We start from the raw sequence: 26,542 nt of genomic DNA, 5'->3' as shown, positions 1-26,542 counted from the left end.
GCCAAGGTCGATGTACAAAGTCGGCAGGCAATCTCTTGGTCGAGGACAGGCAAAAGGTCGATGCAGGCAGCTGAGGTTCAAAGTCAGAGACGAAGCAAGAGGTCCGGGCAGGCAGCTGAGGAGCGTAGTCAGGAATGGAACCGGTGTCACAACAGGAAATCACAATAACAGCGCAAGGCATCATACAAAGCTTTCTCTAATTAATAATAATAATTCTTTATTTTTTATATAGCGCCTACAGATTACACAGCACTGCACAAAGCATACCAAATTGGTCCCTGTCCCCATGGGGCTCACTATCTAAACAACCTACCAGTATTTTTTGGAAACCAGAGGACCCGGAGGAAACCAGAGGACACGGAGGAAACCAGAGGACACGGAGGAAACCAACGCAGACACGGAGAGAACATACAAACTCTTTGCTCTCTAAACACAAGGCATGAAGATCCGGCAGGGTGTGCAGCGAGAGGCAGGATTAAATATAATTCTGGGTAGGGCCAGCGGCAATTAACGGCGCGCTGGGCGTTTAAATCTTCTGAAGCAATAGTAGATGCGGATGCACATGAATGGCCGAGGACCGGGAAGCAGGAGTGAGGTTGGGTGAGTAGCGGCTACATGGAGTGGGGGCACACAGAGGCGCATGCGTGGGCTTGCGACCCAAGATGTGGGTCGCGGGACCACCCGTGACACTGCCCCACATGAAAAGGCCTGATGTTAAGATTATATCAGTTATTGGGAAGTCATCTAGTCCGGCTTTGTACTGTTATTAAAAATGGAAGATTGGGTGGACTCTCTAAGAATGATCAAATGCACTACGAGAAATCTATCGTATGTATTTCTGCTGCATAGACTCTTTAAGTATTCAAGAGAGAGAAAGAGGAGAAATGTTGAAGATTTCATCTGGCTGTGGATCTTTATGCATCTGATATGGTGGAGCCCAAAGTTATTTCATTTTTGGGCGGTTGTATTGGCGAGTTTGTAGCTGTCGTGTGAATGGATTATTCCATGTGATCAAAAGATCTGCATTTTGGGTACAAAAATGGAGTGAGGAGATGAAGTTTTATTCTCTCTGAAAGGTTTTCTGATGGTGAGAAAGGTAATTCTACATAACTGGAAGAACAGGAATGCACCAAGGATTCGGGAATAAGGAAACAAGATGGACAGTATGGCACTAGGTGAATACTATGATGTAGGAAGGGGTGGTGATGGTGGGGGGAGGTGCTAAGAGAGGCATGCTTCTATAGCCCAAGGATATTCATATATAGGTATAGTTTATATTGTCCTGAAAGTGGTTGGATTACCTGTCGCTGAGGGAGGGAAGGGGGGGTTAAATAAATCAATAAATAAATATATCGCAAACTTTATTCTTTTATTAGAGAGAAGCAAGTTATGTCTCATATGTGATATGTAAAGAAGTTGCAGGAATAATATCATTGTTTATGTGAATTATTGTAAAATTTTACTCTGTTTGCTAGTTTTCAAAATCAAAAATATTTAACAAAAATGATGTGAAGTTTATTTATTTATTTTTTATTACTATCATTAAATTGAATTAGTAGCGTATGGAGAACATTTTCGTAAGTCATGGAAAAAAATGTTGAGAATGTAGTGGCAAGGTTTACTATGTCCCAAGGAGGAAGCCATGACTAGGTTGGGACACCTACTGAGCTGTATAGCGAAAGGGGTCTGGAGGTAGGTCTTCGCATCAGTTACTTTGTTAAAGGTGATACAAGTTAGTCTGATTTTTATTTTGGCATTTTGTTATTCCTTAGACTGTGTATAACGGGTTAATAAAAGGACAATATATCAGAGGGATAGGATCTTTTTTATAGTCTTTTATCGGGAAAACATAAACACCAGAGTGTAGTAAATTATGAAGACAAAAATACGGTGGAAGCTACAGGTAGAGAAGGCTTTCTGTCTTCCACTATTAGATTGAATCCTTAAGATGGTGGCAATGACGTTTCGGGAGAGTTCCCTTCTTCTGACTAGAGCATGAACTAGCCAGAAGAAGGGAACTCTCCCGAAACACGTCACTTTTTTGGACAATAAGTATCTATATTATTACATTTATGTTTTACTGTTTTAACAATTTTTATTTAGTTTTATCCTCAATAAATGTCCATTGCCTGATAAACTGGTGTGAGCAGAATCAGTTACTCTTCCACTGGTGTAGACACTCCACCGTTTAAGGCCTTCCAGCGCCCATTAAGGTTAGCCTCCCTCCTTTTTTTCTACATTTTTTGAATACTCATCCATTACTGGTCCATCTCTGATGATACCGGCTACTTTGGGAGCTTCGGAGCTGCAGGAACGTTTTGGACATTGAGGACCTTCTCTTTGGATTATTGTGAAGAAGACGCATGGTTTTTTTTATAGTATTAAAAACTGGTTTTCTGTAACTCTGGTTGTGGTACATTAGTTTCCTGGTTGGTAACTTCTGTGTGAATGATTTCTTATTCTACTTCTCTCATTAGGCCGGCCACCTAATGCTCTATTCTCTTCTGTCTAGTATCACCACCTGGGAGCTGTGTACCAAAACCAGGGAATGTGCTGTTACAATGTAAAATTATGTAATAAATGTTATGTTCTACTTACCTGCAGCATGGTGGGTCTGCTCTGACCTTATAAGAGGCAGGCCAGCAGCAGCTCTGGTGTTTTATAGGGGAAGCTGCAGAGAATTGTGGGTATGTCAATTGTATAAAAGGTGTCACTGACCAGCAATCTGGGGGATTATGATTGTGGAGATTTGTGTTTTGCCTCCTGCTGGTCTGTGGAGCTACAAGAGCCTGGTGTTTATTGAACCTGTTATGTTATATATGGACTTTTCAAAATAAACTCCTTTGGATTATTTTCATCAAGCAAAGCCTGGTTGTGCATTGAAAAGCCTATGCCTCACATATGGTGTCAGAAGTGGGATCCCATTTGAGTATTGCTCCAAGTACTCCTATTTAAAGAAACAGAGGTGTTATGTACAAGACTCGTTCCTGGCGCATTAAACCAAAAGAAACTGTGCCTGTAAAGCGAGTTTCTGCAAGTAAGTCCAGCAAGATGGAAAATCCAGGTGCTAGATCTAAAATCAGGCCGTCTGCAGAGAAAGAGGAGGAATCAGAGGTCCAGGGAGCTGCTGCTGCTTCATTAACTCCAGGTGTGACCAAACCTCCTGAAAAGTCTTTACCTGAGAACATTGCTGACCTGATGAAATGGTTAACTGTGCAGCAGATTGAAGCAGAAAAAAGGCAAATGGAGGAGATCAGGAGAAACCGTGAAGAATTGCAACGTCAGGATGAACGCTGGAGGGAACTGTTGCAGGCATTAACATTGGAACGGCAAGCTGTTTCACCTCCTCATCCTGCACATGTGACCGTGTCTCCTTGGAAAGACCCTCATATGACAAAACTTACTCCACAAGATGATATTGAGGCATATTTGACGACATTCGAAAGGATTGCAAGCACATGTCAGTGGCCTAAGGAACAGTGGGTGGTAAGATTAGCCCCATATCTTACTGGACAAGCCCAGCTGGCGTATAGCCACATGGACATACGTGATGCTAATAACTATGACCTGGTTAAAGAGACTATTTTGAGGCGATATGACGTCAGTGAGGAAACCTACAGACAGAGGTTCAGAGAGCTCAAGTATTGTCTCACTGATAGTCCAAGAGAAGTCTTCACCCGCCTGCAAGACCTATACTCAAAATGGATGAAGCCAGAAACCAGAACTGTTCAACAGATCAGTGAAGTTATTGTACTTGAACAGTTTCTACACATTCTTCCAGCTGATGTTCATGCCTGGGTTCAAAAACATAGACCCAAAGATGCAAAAAAAGCTATTTCATTGGCAGATGACTTTCTACTTGCAAAAAGAGACATACAGAAATCTGCAATTGGGCAATCCAGAAAGTCCCATATGATCTCTGGAGGTGGAGGACAAGAAGCTAGCACACCAATGAAAACTGCTTCCAGTGACAGAATGTGCTATATCTGTCAGGGTAAGGGTCATGTAGCCAAATTTTGCCCAAGGAAGAGCATTAAAAGCCAAGCATCTACATCTTTTTCCGCCTTCAGTGACTTTATCCGGCCAGTTCAAATTAACGGACAGGCTGTGGATGCCTTGCTGGATTCTGGAAGTAAGTTAAGCCTGGTAAAAGAGAATTTGATAACCAGTAAGATGGACTTTCCCAAAGTACCGATTACCTGTGTTCATGGAGATACAAAAAATTACTCAACATCGAATGTTGAACTACAGGTGGATGGAAAATGTTTCTCTATGCCAGCAGTTGTTGTTCCTAAACTACAAGTTCCGGTGATCCTTGATAGAATTACACCTGGATTTGATGACTTGCTATTAGGAGAACATCATTTGTCTGCTGTGACTACTAGAGCTCAAGCAAAGGTGCAAGACAGAGCAGAGACTTTGGAGGACATCTTCCCGTTTCATGAGGACATCATGGAGCCACCATCATTAAAACGTCAGCGTGTTCCAGAACAGGTCTTCAGGAAGAGACTTTCCCAGGATGGCAAGTATAAAAATGTTGAACTCTGGGACACTGATATTGCATTGCGGCAGAAACAGGACACTGGCATTAAGCCGCTATATGAGCTAGGTTTAAAAAACTGTAAAGAGGTTGAAAAAAGTGGTAAACAGCCTGCTACACCCTTTTTTCTAGTTGAAAATAATATTCTGTATAGAGTGTGTAATCACCCAAAGACAGGAGAACAAGTCAAACAGTTGGTTGTGCCAGAAAGATTCAGATCACATATTTTGAACCTGGCACATAACGTTCCTACTGCTGGTCACTTGGGTTATAAGAAGACATTGGCCAGGGTACTGTATCGATTTTATTGGCCTGGTGTTTATGATGCAATAACCGATTACTGTTGTAAGTGCCCTGTATGCCAATACACTGCTTCTGTACCTCCCAAAGCACAGCTTATACCCTTGCCAGTAGTTGATGAACCATTTCATACAGTTGGCATGGATATTATTGGTCCATTAGAGAAGAGTTCCAAAGGTAACCGCTTTATTCTTACCATTGTAGATTACAGTACCAAGTACCCTGAAGCCATTCCTATGCGTACAGTAACTGCTAAGAGGGTTGCTGAAGAAATTCTGAATGTCTTTAGCAGGGTTGGTTTACCTAAGTGTATTTTGACTGATCAGGGTAGTAATTTTACCTCTTCTTTGCTGTCTGAAGTATATCAACTTCTTGGTATTCAGCCTCTCAGAACTACTCCTTACCACCCACAGACAGATGGGCTGACTGAGCGGTATAACCAAACCTTGAAGAAAATGCTTAGGAAATTTGTACACAATGACCCAAAACAATGGGATAGATGGTTACCTTTTCTGTTATTTGCCTATCGTGAAGTACCACAAGAGTCCACTGGGTTTAGCCCATTTGAATTGTTATATGGGAGACGACCAAGGGGACTCTTGGATGTTATCAAAGAGGTTTGGGAAGGTAACCATGGTTATCAGAAAAAATTTATTGAATATGTTTTACAAATGAGAGAGAGACTGCAACAATTGATGAAGGTAGCCCATGATAATGTACACAAAGCCAAAAGCTATCAAAAGAAATGGTATGATCAACATTCCAGAAATAAGTCGATTAGGGTTGGTGATAAGGTTCTTCTTTTGCTTCCTAGCAGTGAAAATAAGTTGTTGGCACGATGGCAAGGGCCTTACAGAGTCATCAGACAGACAGGTCCAGTTGACTTTGAAATTGAAACCCCAGATAAAAAACATAGCAGCAAGGTTTACCATATCAACTTACTGAAACAGTGGCTAGAACCAGAGAATGGACCAGAAGCTAACACTGCTTGTAACATTGTCACCGAGTCCTCACAGAATATGTCTGAAGAGGTATATGATTGGTTTAAAAATTGTGCAGATTGGTCAGAGGTAACTTTGAATCCAGAGTTATCTAAGGAGCAACAATGTGGCTTGAGAAACCTTATTAGGTCAAGTTCACATGCGTTTGGAAGTAAGCCAGGCTGTGTGTCCTTTGTTCATCATGAAATAAACACTGGGGACCATGCTCCAGTCAGACAGAAGCCTTACCGGCTACCAGAAAAATTAAAGTGCAAAGCAGAAAATGAAGTGCAGGAAATGCTAAAACAAGGAGTTATTGAACCATCCAAAAGTCCTTGGTCTTCACCTGTAGTGATGGTTGGGAAAAAAGATGGAACAATAAGGTTTTGCATAGATTTTCGCAAAATTAATACTATATCTACTTTTGACAGCTACCCAATGCCTCACGTTGATGATCTGCTTCAAAAACTGGGAAATGCTAAATATATTTCCACCTTAGATTTATGCAAGGGTTATTGGCAAATTCCACTTGATGACAAATTCCGCTTTTGCGATGCCTAGTGGTTTGTACCAATTCAAAACCATGCCATTTGGTCTCCATGGTGCTCCTGCCACATTTCAGAGAGCTATGGACATTCTTTTGAGGGATCATGTGGAATACAGTGCAGCATATCTGGACGATGTTGTCATATTCAGTAGATCATGGAAAGACCATTTGTGTCACTTAGGAAAGGTCATAGCTGAAATTAAGAATGCAGGCTTCACAATTAATCCACGTAAATGTTCTTTGGGTTTTCAGGAAACAAATTACCTTGGGTTTATTGTGGGTAATGGGAAGGTACAGGCTGAAATCTCAAAAGTCCAAGCCATTCAATCAGCTAGTGTACCAACCACTAAAAAAGAAGTCAGATCCTTTATAGGTCTTGCCGGTTATTATAGACGGTTTATTCCCGAATTTGCTTCCATAGTTGCTCCTTTAACAGATTTGACCAAAAAGAACAAGAGAGAGGCAGTAGTGTGGACAGAAGAGTGTGACCGGGCTTTTACGCAAATAAAGGACATTTTGTGTAAAGAGCCAGTCTTGCAGAGCCCAGACTTTGCCAAACCATTCACTGTACAGACAGATGCATCAGAGGTTGGACTTGGTGCAGTCCTAAGCCAAGAGATTAATTGGCGAGGAGCACCCAATTCTCTATTTAAGTAGAAAACTCTTTCCACGAGAACAAAGGTACTCAACTATTGAGAAAGAAGGGCTAGCGATTAAATGGGCTTTGGAAGCATTACGCTATTATTTACTAGGGAGAGAATTTACTTTAGTAACTGATCATCATCCGCTAACCTGGATCCACACAATGAAAGACAAAAATGCTAGAATAACAAGGTGGTATTTAGCATTGCAGCCGTTTTAAGTTTAAGATAGAACATCGATCAGGGAAGAGGCACCAAAATGCAGATCATTTATCAAGGTTTGGTGCTGAAGTGAAGATGTCTCAGGAAGGACAAGCTTCCTCTTGAGGTGGGAGGTATGTGAAGAAGACGCATGGTTTTTTTTATAGTATTAAAAACTGGTTTTCTGTAACTCTGGTTGTGGTACATTAGTTTCCTGGTTGGTAACTTCTGTGTGAATGATTTCTTATTCTACTTCTCTCATTAGGCGGGCCACCTAATGCTCTATTCTCTTCTGTCTAGTATCACCACCTGGGAGCTGTGTACCAAAACCAGGGAATGTGCTGTTACAATGTAAAATTATGTAATAAATGTTATGTTCTACTTACCTGCAGCATGACCTTATAAGAGGCAGGCCAGCAGCAGCTCTGGTGTTTTATAGGGGAAGCTGCAGAGAATTGTGGGTATGTCAATTGTATAAAAGGTGTCACTGACCAGCAATCTGGGGGATTATGATTGTGGAGATTTGTGTTTTGCCTCTTGCTGGTCTGTGTAGCTACAAGAGCCTGGTGTTTATTGAACCTGTTATGTTATATATGGACTTTTCAAAATAAACTCCTTTGGATTATTTTCATCAAGCAAAGTCTGGTTGTGCATTGAAAAGCCTATGCCTCACAATTATACATTGCATACCACCAAGTGGTAAACAGGTGAGCAGTATTGCTTACGTTCCACAGCACTACTGTGACGGTATTACACGAGACGCCATCCTCTTGTTGTTCTCTTTTTTCTCTATGTGTCTAGTTCCTATGGCTGACCTGGGTATATGCCCAGTGGAAAGCTGTGTTTGGTGTGAGGTGTGGTTTGAGCGATGGATGGCTGAACCAATCAGCTCTTGGGTGATGTCTATGATCTCCTCATATACATATTCCTCACTTCACTCAGTTACTGGACATACTGGTATCTTATTATTTGTGTTATTTTCTGCTATTGATACTGCTGTGTATTCCGACTCCTGCTACATTCTTAATGATTATTTGCCCTAATGATTTTGTACCTGGCACCATCTTGGTTTAGACCCAGTTATCCTGGCTTTGCTTGTATGTCTGTCTGTGTCTCAGTTTGTTTTAATCTGTTCTAAGCATATACTCATATTAAAGTCAAGGATCACTTGCTGCCGGTGGGTTAGCGCAGGTCCAGGCAATTAGGCGGGAACATAGTTCATAGGAAAGTTTTTCCTCTGTCCTGATAAATATCTTTATTGCAACTTGAGTCCTAAGTATTTAAGCTACATTAAGGTTATTGACCTTGCACTGTGCTGTAGGTAACAGTTGTGCTGGTGGACAAAAAGGCCTACCCCATCTTTATCCATAAAGTGTTTAATTCACCAGACTTTGAAAGGATTAAGATAAGATATTATTAGACTTAATTTATCAAGCCCTATAGTTAGCCAGATAATGTTCCAGTGGGATCAATGAAAGCCAAACTTGTCTGTGAGGTTGCCATATCTCTCCAGACTTCAATGGCGGAAGCCAGGCACCATCCTCAGCCTCCATCAATGAACATACATGTGGAAATTCAGCACAGATACATATGACAGGTGGACTGCAACAACTGAAGGTCTGTACTTGTGCCCAACGAGAGCAAAGTGAAGGGATGATGTCAGATTTACAGCACTAAAAATGCCAAAAAGCAAAGGATGTATAGCTATCTGTGTCCATTGCTGTATGTACTGGGAAACCTTTCATAGGATATATGAGAAGGAAACACATTTTAGACATATTTTAGCTTGAATTTAAATCACCAATAACAGAATGTTGAAGTACAATCAAATAGGTTAATCGACATGGCACCGAAAGTTTAAATAAAGCACATAATAACCGAGGGGCTTAAAAAACGTCCTCTTTTGGTAATGTGGTTTTTGACTGTTAGTTTTAAATTCACATATAAACGTACAAGGCAAACAGGTTGCTTTTGATTGGTCAAATAATTGTCACCTTCTTGAGATTCTTGAAATGTTTTAATGGTTTTCTGATAGGGAAAGACAAGTTCTCTTCCAGGGATTCCAATAATTTGGAGTGATTAGTTCACCCCTTTTAGAATATTCTGTAATTCAAGAAAGGTGTCTTTAAAGTGTTTGTTCCTCAGGGTGTATATGATGGGGTACCGCAGTTGGGTCAGTACAGTGTACATCAGGGACAAGACCTTACTCAGGGTTATAATATATGGGGACAGCGATGAGGTGGGAGCTTCAGGTGGAGAAGGCTTTATATTTTCTGATACTGGATGGGATCTTCAGGATGGTGATGACAATGTACACATAGGACGTCAAGTTTACAACAAAAGGGACAACTGTAACCAAATATCTCATTATAACACTCTACATATCAATCATGGATGTATCAGAGCAGGAGAGCTGCAGGATTGGTTCTACATCACAGAAGAAATGGTCAATGACGTGTGGTCCACAGAAATATAATCTATTCATGGAAAACACATGAATCAATGTCCCCATGAAACCCACAAGCCAAATGATATCTACTTATGTTACACAAAATGTATGACTCATGATGGAGTGATAACGGAGGGGGTTACAGATGGCCACATACCGGTCACAGGACATCACCGACAGGAGAAGACATTCCACACACTCTGAGGTCCCAAAGAAAGAAAACTGGGAGATTTGAACATGTTTTTATGTTTTTGGCATGAGATATGGTGAAGTATCACGTGATCGAGAGCTTGACCATGTTACATGTTTCATATGATATAAGGGATTGCATGTGATGAAGACCTGCCCACATAATCAATTAGTGGGTGGTGTTACATGATTGCTCTTCTGACGTTGTACATGATCACAATTAATTCCAGTTGGATGAAACACAATGGCCTAACTGCTATGTTCTATTACCTGTAAAGGACTTTCAAGATAACAAATAAAAGGAAACATTTTAATTGTTTGCATCGATTAGCTCCTTTTTCAATTAGCACTTAGAAGTGTTTTATAGCTATAATATTTTATGTCATATTTATTTAGCCTGAGACCATTGATTCTGTTGATCCAACAGAAACACTTTGATTTATGGACAATTAGCACATACAAGATATTTGTTTGATATTTCGTGTACGGCTTTCCCAATGTCTGTATTCCTCAGACTGTATATAATGGGGTTGATGAGTGGAGTAAACACAGTATAGAGCAGGGAGAGGATCTTACTGATGGTCGATGTTTTTCCTTTTGATGGAACAACATAAACAGAGAAGAGAGTCCAGTAGAATATGGAGACCACAATGAGGTGGGAGCTGCAGGTGGAGAAGGCTTTCTGTCTTCCGGTACTGGATGGGATCTTTAGTATAATAGAAGCAATTCTAGCATAAGAAGTAATGATTATTATGGTTGGTATGATGAGAGCTACTACACCTTGTAAGGAGACCTCAAGTTGAATTGGATAAGTGTCAGAACAGGCAATTTTTAGCAATGGGTCAAGGTCACAGAAATAATGGTCAATGATGTTTGGACCACAAAAATCTAACATCGTTGCCATTAGAGTGTCTATAAATGAAGCAAAAAACCCCAACACCCAACAGGAGATGATCAGAATCACACAACATGTACTTGTCATAACAGAATTATAACGGAGGGGGTTACAGATGGCCACATATCTGTCATAGGACATCACCGTGAGGAGGAAACACTCAGATCCTTCTGAAGCACAGAAGAAATAAAACTGAGTCAAACAACCTACAAGAGTAATGGTCCCCCCATTATTCAGTAAGATAAGTAACATGTTGGGGACAACAGTAGTAGTTAACAAAATATCACAGGTGGACAGTTGTGAGATGAAGAAGTACATGGGAGTGTGGAGGTTCCTGCTGGTGGACACCAGGGTGATGATCAGAAGGTTCCCACATATTGTCCCACAGTAAACCACCAGGAAAACACAAAACAGAAACAATCTTAAATATTTGCTTCCGTGAAATCCCAACAGAAAGAACTTTGTGACCGCAGTCTGATTCTCCTGCATTAAGAAGATAACGAAGGATTCACAGGAGTCTGAATATTGATGAATACAAACCCATTTGTAGGGAGAAACTGCCTAACACTCAATTGTTAATTTTTTTTAAATCTGTGTCAGAGTGTGTAGCGACTCCTGGACATGGATCTTATCTCTATATAATTACCATAAAGGAGGAATCCTCTGTGTGTAGTGTCTGTGTGATGATGTGCAGTAACACCTGGACATGGATCTTATCTCTCTATAGTTACCATGTAGAAGGAATGATGTGATGATGTGTAATGACCAGACCCCTGGACATGTCCTGCAGTGTGTGTCCTGGTCTGACTCCTCACACCTCCATATATACACAGTAACAGCACCAGAGGCCATGGAGAAACTCTATGGAGAATAATCTGTGCCTCGTGTCTCCTGTGATCTCAACTGGAGGCAAATTATTGACAATTAGTCGAGTGTTCCCAAGATCTTCCAGGGCAATTATTTAAGAAATTAAATAATGCAACAAAAATGTACACAATTTAAAAAAAAATATTTCTAACCTAAATATTGTGCCAATAGGATACGGCTGACATTACATCTTAGTCATATCGGCTTATCAAATGCTGTATCTACAACCCACCGACAGTGTGCAGGAAAATAGGAGGTCCTTTAACACTACTATTAACACATGCAATGCTTAGTAATAAATTCACTGTTACTCTTTCTTATTGTATTAATTATTAATTTAATTTTGGGCACCTGCAGGATCTGGGTCAGGTCTGTAAATTAATTGTTTTATTACAAGACATAGAGGCAGAAATATCTGAGTCTGATGCACCTTTTCTGGTTGTATTTTAGTGCCTTTTTTAGCACGTTGGGGTATTGTGCAATTTTTTGTACCTTTTTTCAGCAGTTCTCCAGAGTACGCCGTGCAGCAGTTCTCCAGAGTACGCCGTGCAGCAGTTCTCCAGAGTACGCCATGCGGCAGTTCTCCAGAGTACGCCATGCGGCAGTTCTCCAGAGTATGCCATGCGGCAGTTCTCCAGAGTACGCCATGCGGCAGTTCTCCAGAGTACGCAATGCGGCAGTTCTCCAGAGTACGCCATGCGGCAGTTCTCCAGAGTACGCCATGCGGCAGTTCTCCAGAATACGCCATGCAGCAGTTCTCCAGTCTACGACGTGCAACAGTTTCTCCAGATTTCGCCATATAGCAATTTCCTAATTTGCATCTAATTTGTCTTTGTATGTCTCCAGCTTTCAGATGTTTGCATCTTATTTAACATTATTAATTGCGCAACAACTCACCAATCCTGACTATGCTTACAAATGGCAATGATGTTAGTTCTCCTCGACCATGTGATGCATTGCTGTGGCAACGGACTGAGCATCATTGCATCACAGAGGCAGCGGATAGCAAGGAAACTATTAGGCAGGGGTCAGATTATTCGAACTATAAGGGCGATACGAAGCCTATTCTACATGGAAGATGGGTATCAGGCACTATGCGTGAGTGATATATAGGTTAGCAATTTTTCGATTTGTGTATATAAGTCCTCATCAGTATAAAAACAACAAAAGGTAAAGAATGTATAGACCTTATGAAAATCACTAATTTTTTACAATGCTTACGTGATTGCTTATTATATTTACAATTCTCAGGCACTTACTTGGATACACTTTGTTGGATACTATAAGAAAATACCAAAGTCTATTTTGGCATTTAGGCCAACTGGCCACATAGCATTTGAACGGAGAATCCACTGTAACAACAGGCGCTGTCTATCCCCTCAATTTGTACAATTTATACAAATTTCAAACTCCTATGTTTCCTGCGTGTGTCTAACCGAGGAGCCCCTACCTCGGTTTCGATGGACTTTATTGGTGTTCCTTTATTCTCAGATATAGACTTCTAATAGTTTTACTGTGCGACAGTCACACATTGGCAAGTATACTACAAAACTAGTTTTGCAATTAATAAAGTTATTCTACCTTCAAGCCCCCGAATGTAACCGACTTACGTCTAAATTGTGTGGGCGACATTTACATTGCCCACATCTAAAATTCCCCTTAGGCGGCCAATTCTTTTTTCTAGTGCCAAAGGAGCTTTTAACCAGCTCAGATCTTATGGTTTTTCCTCTCCAGAAACTAATAGGTGGGCCTCCATCCGCCATTGGTGCTAAATCTTTATCATTTTTCAGATGCCAGTTGTACCCAATAGTAGTTAAAAACCGATCAATTCAATATAATTAGATAGAAACCTTATCTGAGTATTATGGAAAGAATTGTCAGAGGCCACGGGGGTGATGAGATGCCATGCCATGGAGCGTGAGAAAAGTAGTGAATGTATCTCTAAGGCAATACAAACAGTTAATAACAAAACCAGACTAATAATGTATCCAACACTATTACATTTGCCGTTACCTTCAGTGCACAGTTTGGGGCTATTAAGCATTTAATAAGTAAATATCTACCAAATCTGTTCCAAGATGATGACCTACTGGACATTCTTTTAAATGGGCTGAGATTCGTAGCCAAGAGATCTACCACAATCGGAAACCTCTGTTGCCCCTGGCGTGTTTAGTAGGAAATAATACAGGACAAACATAGTTAAGTCTCCCAGGTTGCCACAAATGTAGTCCTAAATTTTGTAAAGCATGTAAATTAATTTAGAGGAGCAGTATGTTCACCTCATGCATGACAAATAAATAATATGCAATCCGAACCAATTGTAATGCCGCCTACACTGTGTACGTGGCAGCATATACTTTGTGTGTTTTGTGCATGCGCAGTAGCTCCAGCTTCATACCTGAGGCTACACAGCTGTGCATGTGCAATCGGTATAGACAGCTGCACGGTCTTGAATCCGCAGAACTACTACTTTGTGTATGAGTGCATGACATGGCTACTGCACACCCTAGTAGCCTCTGACGATCATTTGCATAATACTAACATAATTCTTTATCTAATTATATTGAATTGATTGATCAGCTAAATATACTATCAAGAAGAGAATTTCGATCCTCAGCTATAGGTATGACCTATAGCGATTTGTACTATTGGACAAGTCTAGTTCCAGGGGTTTTGCCCAATAATTCTGAGTGATTACTTCACCCCTTTTAGAATATGCTGCAATTTAAGAAAGGCATCTTTAAAGTCTTTGTTCCTCAGGGTGTATATGATGGGGTTAAGCAGTGGGGTCACCACAGTATACATCAGAGACAAGACCTTACTCATGGCCAAGGATTGTCCTCTTGTCGGAAAAAGATAAATAGTTATTAATGTCCCATAAAATATGGAGACGACAATGAGGTGGGAGCTACAGGTGGAGAAGGCTTTGTGTCTTCCGGTATCGCATGGGATCTTCAGGATAGTCATGACAATGTTCACATAGGACATCAAGATTATAGCAAAAGGAACAACTGTAACCAAAAACCCCAGTGAAATACTCTGGATATGAATCATGGAGGTATCTGAGCAAGATAGCTTCAGGATTGGTTCTAAGTCACAGTAGAAATGGTCAATGATGTGTGGTCCACAGAAATATAATCTATTCATAGAAAATACGTCAGCCAAGGTCACCATAAAACCCACAAGCCAAATGATGTCTACTAAAGTCACACAAAACATATGATTCATGATGGTGTGATAACGGAGGGGGTTACAGATGGCCACATACCGGTCATAGGACATCACCGACAGGAGAAGACATTCCGAGCACTCGGAGGTACCAAAGAAAGAAAACTGGATGATGCATCCGATGAGAGTGATAGAACTTCCTCCATACAGGACAGTGTGAAGAAGGACGGGGACAATGTCTGTGGTCAGCAGGAGGTCACACAATGACAGCTGCGTAATGAAGAAGTACATGGGGGACTGAAGGGTCTTACTCACTAGATACAAGACCATGATAAGAAGGTTTCCTGATATTGTCCCACAGAAGATAAGAACCAGAAGGGAGAAGAAGAGGAATGTGAAGTTCTGAAGATTAGGAAATCCCAGGAGGAAGATGGAGGTGATATTACTTGTCATCTGCAGAATATATTTAATAAATGTTAATGATATACTATTTTATTTTTCTTATATTTACTCAAGTATAAGCCGTGTTTTTCAGCACAATTTTTGTGCTGAAAATTCCCCACTCGGCTTATAATTGGGTATATAAAAAAATAAACTCAGTACTCACCATTCCGAAGGCCCAGACAGCTCATCTTCCATCTTCATGTTCCCGGCAGGTCCGCGACAGCTCAGGCCGGCGCCAGGACTGCGACATCTCCTTTAGCAGGGCCCGGCTGGCGGATAACTTTGATGTCAGCTGCTGCTGACATCACAGAGTGTGCCGGCCAAGCCATGGCTGGCTTCATACTGGCTGGCTGTATACAGGATGTAACTGAGAATCGGAACTTCTCAAAAACTTTCTACTGTATATACTGTACTAAAGACCAACACCCTTTACAGACATCTCAAGGAGCTGATGATACGTAATGTGTCATAGTAAAAGTAAAATGTTTTCTTATTGGATGGCGCTCTGGTACGAGTCATAGGTCGTGCTTTTCTTGTATAACAGATTCTTTATTTGACAACGCGTTTCAGGGGAGAAATTCTGTCAGGTCACATCATATTATCAAGTAAATTGGTAAGAAAACCATTTGGTACAAATGTGAATCTATAGGAAAACTGATATCACGATGAGTTTAAAATCAGACCTGAAAGATAACCCCTAAGTAAACCCACTGTGCTATCAGCTTTCCGTCAGGTCCACATTTGTACAGAATGCACAGGTATCTCCTTCACATCCCGATTTAGACCACAGTGATTGGACACCTTAAAATATTTAGGACCATCTTGCACCACACTCTATTCAGCTAAGACTAAGGACATTCTGTGCCCGAAATGCGTCAGTGACTCCCTTTTCAGAAAAGTTTTTAACATTTAGAAATGAAGAATATAAACTTAAAACCACACAGACCGGGATTGATCTTCCTTTGCTGAATAACCTCCTGCCCCCGGACGGACTCCTCTGCTGAATAGCGAAAAATCAACTTACTTGAATGAATTGTTTTCAGGAAGGAAGGGGTGAGCTGTAACGAGTAGTGTTTTCTTTTAGAACTATTTTTATAAAAATGTGAATGAAGAAGTGATCTCAACCATAAAGGTTAACAAAATTCAAGTGAGTTTGAGAATGGTGATTACTGGTACGATTCAGCCTGTAGAAGATGCTGTGTAAGCACTGATAGTCATTCTCACTATCTAACACAACACTTGGTGAAATAAACTGCTGAAGACAAACATTGAATAAAGTTAGTGAATGGTCTAGAATGTATGAGCTAATAATGAGATCAGAGCAATAAATCCAACATAATATCTGTGCAGGGACCATCATAGAGAGATAAATAGTAACATTATATACAGGAGAGATCTGTATATGGACTCCACCAGCCTCCCCTGTGTACACATGTAATGTAACCTGAGATATCATCTGTAGGGAAATTAAAATATAAAAAATAAATTCTAATTAGTGTAATGTAGAAATGTTATGACTATATTATTTTTAGCTTGACCCTATAGATACATAGAGCGAGATTGATATTTGCTGCAAAATTCTGAGCTTAGGTGCAATAAAATAACAAGAATAAGTTTATAAATCTGCGTCCTGGGGCGTTGTGGGTTTTCAATTGAGATGTCACAGAAACCAGACACCGCCAAACCATATACTCCATATGCTCCGGTCTCTACAAGGGGCCAAAGTAAGATGCTTCCAGCTGAGAAGTTTTCTCCAACATCTTTGCTTTGAAGTCCTCCAGTCTCACCACCAGGGTCAAATAAAGGTTTCATTAATCAAATGTTCTTCCATCCTTGGATAAGAGATAAAAGTTGTAGTCTCCTTCTTAGAAACTTGTTTAACCCCTTATCAACATGTGACGTACTACAATGTTACATGCTGGCTGCGTGGGGTGGTATGGAGAGGGCTCAAGGGCTGAGCCCTCTACATACATGGTGAGCATTTGCTGGTGGGAGAAATTTCAAATGCGGTGAAACAGTTGAGAAAACACGGATGTTGCCACTGGGTGTTTTCTGCAATCTGCCGCAAACCTCGACTTCTGTGAAGAGGGATCAGCCCATGAACCCTTTCCATACTCCCTTAATCCACTTGTGGGGTACTAATACATCACAAGCTGTTAAGGGGTTTAAAATTTCCTTCTTTGATTATTCTTAATTAATGCTACCTATTTACCCCCGTCCTTTATTTATGCCCTCTCTTTTTCCTCCTTACGTCCTGACTCATTTTGCACCCTCTCATTATATCCCCATCTTATTCTGCCCCCCACCCCCTCTCATTATACCCCTGGTCATCCGGACCCTTCTCATCCTTCCCCCATTCATTCTACCTCTTTTCATTCTGCCCTCCAGTAATTCTGCCCCTTTTCATTCTGCCCCTGATCATTATGTCCCTTTTCATTATGCCTCCCGGTCATTATGCCTTCTACCCATTATGCTCCTTTTCATTATGCCCCCTGGTCATTTATCCTTCCCTCATTATGCCCCCGCTCATTGCAAGTTTGTGCAAGTTTAAAAATTAAAAAAAAAAATATATATATATATATATATATATACTCACCTCCTTTCCCTTGATGCGTTCCTGGTGAGTGGCTCTCCTCTTCTGATGGCAGCCATGCAGTTAGGTCCTCAGTGCTGGCAATGCAATGATGTCATTGTGGCGCCGGGGCTGAGATGCTGGTGCTCCTGCATAGTGGCGTAACAGGGAGTGTGTTACTCCCCGTTCTGCCACAGACACTGGCAAAGGGGGCGAAAGCAACCTGGCAGCTAAGGCCCCCTCCTTTCCAATGGGCCAAGTTACGTCCCTGGCTAACACCCAATCACAGGTGTTAACCATTTCAATGCCCCTAGCAAAGCCACCAGTGGCATTTAAATGCTGAAGGTGCATGGGCAACACCATGTTGAACTGAATTGTAGCTCCATGTGACATCATGGGGAGGTTGCTTTGACTACCAGAGTCTATCAGAGACTCCCAGGCTTGTCATTCAGCACAATTTGTTATAATGTACCTTTCCTTAGAACTGACATAGAAATAACAAAATTTTATCATAAATATATAAGGCATTATATCTTTCCAAAATGCACTATAAAAATATAAAATGGGAAACCCCCCAATGAACCCCGTGGGGAACCCCATAATGCAAAGTAATCCCAAATGAGAATGCACAGCAAAAGCCGTAAAAATAGGGCTCAAAAGAAAATGGTGCAAATGTATTTTTTCGTTTTTCATTTCTACCATTTAGTACCATTTAGTATTTTTTTCCAACTTCCCAGTACATGGCATGGAATATTAAGTACTGTCCCTAAATAGAAGAAATTTGTTACTCAGAAACCATCCCTTGCACAGCCCTGCACATGTAAATATAAAAAAGATATATATTGAAAGTCGTGAGTAAAAATGGAAATGCAAATAATGGAAATGCAAATAGAAAAAAAGAACAAAATTTTATGTTTTCAGAATTTAAACTCAGACATAATACAATGTCCGTATATTTCCCAATCCTACAGAATTCATTGCACAATTATAGCTCTTATTTTTTGGGGCAAACAAAATTATGAAAACTACTTTTAAACAAAACATAACAAAGTATTCATTGTTCTCATTTCCTCTTTTTGCCCAAATTTATGTATGAGATATTTTGAAAAATAACAGAAAATTTATTCACATAAAAACAATTCTAAAGCCCAATATGTTTTGGATAAAGAACCAATACTAAGAGTTAGACTAAAATACATTTCACTTTTAAAATACAGCATAAAAAAGTCTTTAGTCTTAAATGAGAATTCTCATCTGGGAATTTTTATTTAATTCATCTGACATACTTAGACATTTCTTCAATAGCATGTTCTTAAAAATAATTAATCTGTGAGAAGATAATATTCCAGAAATGTAGTGATCCTTGGATCCGACCACCCCAGCACTCCTCCATCGGTTGCCATACATGAGCTATTGAAGCGCCTGACCACTCAGATTTAGTCTGAATTATTGCCACTTGTGGGGTATTACTATAGACAAGCAAATCGCATAATTATTTTTGGGGTTTTTGTCTCCAATGCCAGGAGTTGGGCAAAATATAATTGTCATTAAAATGGAATACTTTGAAAAAAAGTGCAATTTTTACTCTGGACTTTTCAATTTGTATTCAATTAAGGCCAGCATATTAAATGCATACTACTACCTTTTGGGGGGTTTCCAATATGGTGTCATCTTTGGAGGTTTTCTATTGCACTGGTCCTTAACCCCCTAAGGACGCAGCCCGTTTGTAGCTTAAGGCTCAGCCCAAATTTTTGTATTCTAAATTGCGTCACTTTACATGGTTGTAACACTGTTACTTATCAAAGTGATAATCAAAATGTTTTTTCCCCACATGTTGTACTTCATTTTAGTGGTAAATTTTGGCTGATAAGTTTTGCGTTTATTTATTTAAAAAAAAAGAAAAAATAATGAATTTTTCCAAAAATTTGCCATTTTAAAAATTCCAAATCTTTGCATTTTCAGGATAAATTTACCACCTGCTGAATAACATTTCCCATATGTCTGCTTTATATTTTCATCATTTTTTTTAAATGTCTGGATAATTAATTTTGATGTCACACGGCTTACAAATCGAATAGCACTTTTGACTATTTTGGGGATAATTACTGTTTTAAATGAAACTTTAAATATTTAACATTAATAACCTTCTATAAACATCAACATATCTTCATCCCCTTAATAGGTAGATCCGACATGGTAGGTTTCCTTTAAATTCCCAAAACGGTGTTGCTTGAGGCTGTGTATAGTCAAAACGCCTGTTTCAAATTAAACTGGCCACCAAAAATATAGCTTTTTACAACTAACTTTGCTGCTAAAGCTATAAACATTCGAACATCTATAAAAAAAAATAACCAAATAAAAAAATGACAGAAAGGAAAAGGAGACAAATGGCAAAAGTTTTCTACCCCCCAAAAAATTGTACTAGGGTTTTTGTCTAAAAAGTGGTATTTTTTTTTACTAAATTGCTAAATTTTTACCCCCAAAAGTATCACCTGATCCCTGAAATGATTCTTTTACCATAAACTAAAATGTACCACGAGAAAAAAATTTAAAAAATCACTTATGAACAGATAAATTACAGTGTTTAAAAGTTATTACCCCAAAAAGAGAAACGTGTCAGATTTCCGCAAAAAAAGGCTGAGCCTTAAAATACAAACTATTTGCATCCTAAAGGGGTTAAGGAGTTAAGGGATTAAGATAAAAGTCAGTCATCTAAGTGGAACCTCTTCCTTGCGGCTTTTTTAATATCCATATTTCTGAAACTGTAGATAATGGGATTAATGAAAGGGGTGAACACAGTGTAGAGCAGAGGACCAACTTTACTGGTGAATGAAAACTGTACTTTTGCTGGAACGGCATAAACAGCAAATATGGTCCAGTAGAATATGAAGACCACAATGAGGTGGGAGCTACAGGTGGAGAAGGCTTTCTGCCTCCCGGTACTAGATGGGATCCGTAGGACTGCTAATACTATAAAAGTATAAGACACAACAATGATTGTAGTTGTGGTTAATACAATTGGAATTCCCAAACCATAAATCTCGAAATAAAAAATCAAGGTAACAGAACAGGCAAGTTCCAGCAAGGGGACAAGTTCACAGAAAAAATGGTCAATATTGGTTCCACAAAAATGTAGCGTTGTCGGTGTTATGGTCATAATGAAGGATATACTAACAACAACAATTAAACAAATCGAGAGTAGTTTCAAACAATTTGTACTGGTCATGATAGTGGAGTACCGGAGGGGGTTACAGATGGCCACATACCTGTCATAAGACATCACCGTGAGGAGGAAACACTCAAATGTATCTGAGGCACAGAAGAAAAAAAACTGAGTTAGGCAATCAGCAAACCTGATGGTCGCCCCATTATTCAGTAGGAGGTAGAGCAGGTTTGGGACAATATCTAAGGTTAGTAAGATGTCACTGATGGTCAGTTGTGAGATGAAGAAGTACATGGGAGTGTGGAGGCTCCGGCTGGTGGACACCAGGGTGATGATCAGGAGGTTCCCACATATTGTTACACAAAAAATTACAAGGAACAGAAGGAACAGAACATTTCTGAAAAGTTGGCTGCCTTGAAATCCTACAAGGAAAATCTCTGTGACCACAGTCTGATTTCTCTGTAAGTAAAAGAGAATAAAGACGTAGAGTAAATGTTTATATTCAGAAGTAACAGCCACCAATGATTCGATGCAATAGATCTAAGACCAATTCAATACAAGCAGGTTCCATAGAATACAACAAAGGCGTTCGCCGAGTGCATTGAATCTTAGGCCACATGCAAACAAATGTACTTGGTTCTTAGGAACAGGCCGTGTGCTGGTCCGATCCCATAGACCAAGCACGGTTCAATGGATAGGAGTCCCTGCATCATAGAGACATATGATGCAAAGACACACTACACGAGGCAGAACAGCAACAACTGTAACAGTGTCATTCCCATTTGTAGGGTCAAACAATAGGTGTTCTCCTTATGGAGAGATTGCCAATTAAGGCCACCTTAAAGGGATGTGGAGACTTAAAGCCATAGATGCTCCACTAGGGAATTCTGGGAAGTTTGCAAAAATGTTTTCCAAGGTGTTAAATGGAAAACAATGCCTCCTTTTGCTACCTTAAAAGGCAGCCCCCTTAACACCAAGCATGACCTACAAGAAGTCTAAAAACATGGATTAAGCCAAACCAGTATATCTATTCCATAAGGAACAGACTCCTAGCTGTAGACAACAATGTTTTGACCTGATTGGGTCTCCTTAGTACAGCCTAGGGAACTGGTTTGGCTGTGTGAGAGGCTATTGACCAGGGTCAGACAGTAGGTGTTCTCCTTATGGAGAGATTGCCAATTAAGGCCACCTTAAAGGCATGTGTTCCCATTTGTATGCAGTCAGTCTTTATTGAGATCTTTATTGATTCTGAACACAACACATTTTCCTTATGATGCTACATTTTCCCCACAATCTACATAAAATTTCTGCTTTGTATTTTATAGCATGAGGACCTTTAAAAAAAGAATGTTTAGGATGGTTATAAACAGAATAAAACCAAACCAAATATGAAAAAAAATAAAAATGGATAATGGGCAATGACATCACTCTAAGATTTATAAACAGATGATTATTTTGTTTTCCAGGCAACAAGAAGAAAAAAGATCAACGAGAGGGAAAAGAAAAGTCTGAACTGAAGATGTAGGAGTTTCTGTTATACACAAATCCACACATTCATGTTCTCTGTATAACATCATATTGTGTCAGGGCTGGATTGTGGTATAATCCCGGGATTAGAGCCAACAAGAAGCTGGTGGCAGTCCTATGGGTTATCTGCCTTTTAGGGTTGTAAGTGGGTGTTGTGTCAGGCAGGAAGTTCTGTGGGTCACTCTCTATCACTTCCTGTGTCCCCTGAGCCCAGGGTCCTGCATCTGAAAATGCACCTTTCATGCCTCTAGGGCAGTGATGGTGAACCTTTTAGCGCCCAAGTGACCAAACTGCAACCCAAAACCCCCCTTATTTATGGCGAGGTGCCAACCAAAAATTAAAGCAGTAAGTTATTGCTTCCGGTTCTTCAACAACGTTCAACCACATTGGCCTCCTGAGGACAAATGGGAAATTTGCATCATTTAAGCTTCTTTCCAGTGTCCCTCTGTACACAGAGAATCATGGGGCCGGCAGGAGGTCCTCCAAAGATAATCCGGCCCTGTCTACTCATTCTCCCTCTTCCTACAAACCTAAGTCGCAAAGTAAGTATAATTAAATATATGACTGAAAGCCGCATCTTTTAACTTGCTTGGAACTGCAGGAAGATTCTTGTCTGATGTCCTGTCTGATGTGCTTGGGTGATGGCCCGGGTGCCCACAGAAAGGGCTCTGAGTGCCACCTCTGGCACCCGTGCAATAGGTTCGCCACCACTGCTCTAGGGTGTGTAAAATGTTACAAAAAGTAAAAAAAAACAGAAATTAAATGTTTTTTCTATATAAAACACATTTTATAAACAAATAAAAACACTACATGTATCAAGTGCCACTGCGACAACCTGCCCAAATCAATCATTGCAGAATAGGTAACGGCATCTACCTCCAAAAAATTAAAAATTGTATTCAGAAAAAAATGGAACAAATAATACGAATAACTCAATCTGCAAAAAACAACTCACTTCGGAAAAAAATATCTTATGACAGAAAAAATAACAACATCCAAGCTGAATTTCTTAAGATAACTGTGTAGGCATGTAGCTAGAAGAACCACGATAGGCCCCATCAAGCATTGATCAGATTTAGGTTTCTCATTGTTTATTCTTGTTGTTTTCAATGTAGTTTAAATAATTAAACTTTATTTAGAAGTTGTTAAGCAGTTACTCCACATCCGCCTAATATTTTTACACAATACTACAAAATTTATTTTATAAAATATATTTTTTAATTTATTTTTTTTTAATATCACATTCCAAAATAATAACTCTGTACTTACATCAAATTTTTCCATTTTTCAGGACAAAATAACTTGTCTTCTGTTTCCTTGGGAAAAAAATGTAACCCTTTCCTTTTATTAATCAATGTATAAAGAAATAGAGCAGAGCAGGGACACAGCGCGGAGGCCTGGGGTGATGGCTGTAGACCATGACATAGAGCACATACACAGCTGTATATATAGATGTAGATACACAGTGATGGGGGGGGGAGCAGGTGACAACTCTATAGAAAGTTCCTGCCATTACTTCATGTGTCTCCTGTGTAAAAAAGAAGAACTTTGTTAATTAAGTTTGACTTCTACAGAAAAAAACAATCTTTATAGAAAGTTCCTGGCATGAGCTCATGTGTCTCCTGTGTCCATCTCACTGAGAAGGAAACTTTTGGTTAGATAATCTCTGGAGAGCAACAAGTTTCATGAGTAAATAGTAAAACTTGATGAAACAACATCAAAGAAAGTTATCAAAGCTGCTAGAAATATCTTCTGGAAAGAATGTGGGGGACGTGAAATACAACTGTCCATACACATAATGATACAATGCGAGTCTTCTCCAGACTCCTCTGATACCTTCAGCGCACTCCCTGCAGGCGGAGAATTTTCACATGTGAAAAGTCGCCGGTTGCGTTTATTTCTAGGCCACGCAGGGCCTGGCATAGAGATAAGTGCTGCACAGGCACGAGCGCTTGCGTACGATAAATAACGCCCATTGTGTTTATCAACATCGCCTGCTTCTAGTAGTCCAGCTCTTTATCAATGTCAAATATCAATTGCAGAATGTGTTGTCCATTAATAACAATATGCATCTAATGAGCAGTACAAGTGCTACTGGACCAGACACATGGTATCACTTCCTTAAGGCAACTCATACAGCGGCATGTGCTCAGCCTCCGGATAGCCACCACTATTTTTCCAAACGGTGGCAAAAGTGGACCACTCCTTGGAGTAGATGTAGAGAACAACATCAATTATGTTACAATAATGTTAATTATGTCAATCAACAGCAGCAATTATCGGACATATCTTTCACAGTCTTCTGGGTCAATGGGAGAGATTTATTAATAGGCAGGAGTCAGAACTATGAGCTCCCCTGCATGTCCGATTTATCACAGTGGCTCCGACCGCTTGATCTGATTTCTGTGCCATTGATTGTGAATAATTTCCTACGTCTAGAGGGGACTGGAGTGGTTTTGTGACGAACCAATGCAAACCACTTTTCGTGGTTACTGGCTGCTGGAACTGACTTTCTTCTGCCTTTTATAGAGGATGAGCAGATTTTGGGCAGTGGGATTGAGGTCCACTGTATCCTGATTTAGGATAGAAGCTACTGTCAGTCACCTGCAAGTTGATTTTTAGGGACAGTGCCACCAGACTGAGGTAGTTTGAGAGTTAGTTTGGGCTTATGCTGACATCATCCCTCGGTATATTTCGACAATCATGGACAATCCTTAGGAAAGAAATGAGAGATGCACAAGATTTCAAGTAAAAATTAAAATTGTTAAAGCATATCATAGTAATCTAGAACAGAGTGCAGCTGGAGTCCAATTGGCAGCCTGACAAAAGAATCAAGTGGAATATATTCCTAATATGTTCCTAATTGATTGTTAAGTATACACATCGGTCAGACCAAAATATAGTACAGACCAAAAGTTTGGACAGACCTTCTCAAAGAGTTTTCTGTATTTTCATGCCTACAAAAATTGTAGATTCAAACTTGATGATATACAAGAGGTAGTCACCAGAAAAGGTTCTCACATCACAGGTGCCTTGTCAGGGGTAATAAGTGGGAACTCTTGCCTTAAAAATGGGTTGGGACCATCAGTTGTGTTGTTCAGAAGTCATGTGGATACACGGCTGATCGTCCACCTGAATAGACTGGTAGAATGTATATTATGGCTAGATAAAAGAAGCTAAGTAAAGAAAAAATGAGTGGCCATCATTGCTTTAAAAAGTGAAGGTCAGTCAGTCCGAAAAATTGGGAAAACTTTGAAAGTGTCCCCAAGTGCAGTAACAAAAACCATCAAGCAATACAAAGAAACTGATTCACATGAGGAGCGCCCCGCGAGAGAAAGACCAAGAGTCACCTTTGTTGCGGAGGATAAGTTCATCCTAGTTACCAGCCTCAGGAATCGCAGGTAACAGCAGCTCAGATTAGAGAGCAGATCACTGCCGCACAGAGGTCTAGCAGCAGACACATCTCTACAACAACTGGTAAGAGGAGACTGTGTGCAGCAGATTCATGGTAACATCGCTGCTAGGAAACCTCTGCTAAGGACCAGCACCAAGCACAAGAGACACAAGGAATGGATAAGGGGATACCTGGGCTTTGGTCTCATGAGTCCAAATTTGAGATCTTTGCTTCCAACCATGGTGTCAGCGTTAGAGATGAGCGAGCACTAAAATGCTCGGGTACTCGTTATTCGAGACGAACTTTTCCAGATGCTCGAGTGCTCGTTTCGAGTAACGAGCCCCATTGAAGTCAATGGGAGACTCGAGCATTTTTCAAGGGGACCAAGGCTCTGCACAGGGAAGCTTGGCCAAACACCTGGGAACCTCAGAAAAGGATGGAAACACCACGGAAATGGACAGGAAACAGCAGGGGCAGCATGCACGGATGCCTCTGAGGCTGCTTAAATGCACCATTATGCCAAAATTATGGGCAACAGCATGGCCATGACAGAGTGACAGAATGAAGCTAGATAGCATCTAAAACATCCAATAATTGACCCTGACACTATAGGGGACGGCATGCAGAGGCAGCGGCAGCAGCGGAAGGCTAGAGAGTGGCATGGC

General features: G+C 40.3%; 2 protein-coding genes across 2 annotated transcripts; both read right to left on the bottom strand.

Annotated features, from left to right (window-relative positions):
- Positions 1 to 10,286: 10,286 nt before the first annotated feature.
- LOC140128660 (olfactory receptor 1468-like) lies at positions 10,287 to 12,408 on the bottom strand. Its single transcript, XM_072150359.1, has 2 exons — positions 12,102 to 12,408; positions 10,287 to 11,260 (listed from the first exon to the last, which is right to left on the bottom strand). Exons 1-2 carry the CDS (start codon positions 12,406 to 12,408, stop codon positions 10,287 to 10,289), a joined length of 1,281 nt encoding a protein of 426 aa, XP_072006460.1.
- A 1,895-nt stretch (positions 12,409 to 14,303) lies between these two features.
- On the bottom strand, positions 14,304 to 15,230 carry LOC140128659 (olfactory receptor 10C1-like). The gene has a single exon (XM_072150358.1). It carries the CDS (start codon positions 15,228 to 15,230, stop codon positions 14,304 to 14,306), a length of 927 nt encoding a protein of 308 aa, XP_072006459.1.
- Between the last annotated feature and the right edge of the window lie 11,312 nt (positions 15,231 to 26,542).

This window comes from Engystomops pustulosus, chromosome 4 (genome assembly GCF_040894005.1).
Source record: "Engystomops pustulosus chromosome 4, aEngPut4.maternal, whole genome shotgun sequence".
NCBI lineage: Eukaryota > Metazoa > Chordata > Amphibia > Anura > Leptodactylidae > Engystomops > Engystomops pustulosus.
This window is presented reverse-complemented; position numbering and strand designations above follow the sequence as displayed.

Excerpts from the sequence above, each read along its gene's own strand:
- LOC140128660 (XM_072150359.1), bottom strand. The coding sequence starts at position 12,408 with ATGGCGAAATCTGGAGAAACTGTTGCACGTCGTAGACTGGAGAACTGC. Across the intron at positions 11,261-12,101 it reads TGGAGAACTGCTGAAAAAAG|ACTCCTGTGAATCCTTCGTT; the intron begins GTACAAAAAATT and ends ATCAATATTCAG.
- LOC140128659 (XM_072150358.1), bottom strand. The coding sequence starts at position 15,230 with ATGACAAGTAATATCACCTCCATCTTCCTCCTGGGATTTCCTAATCTT.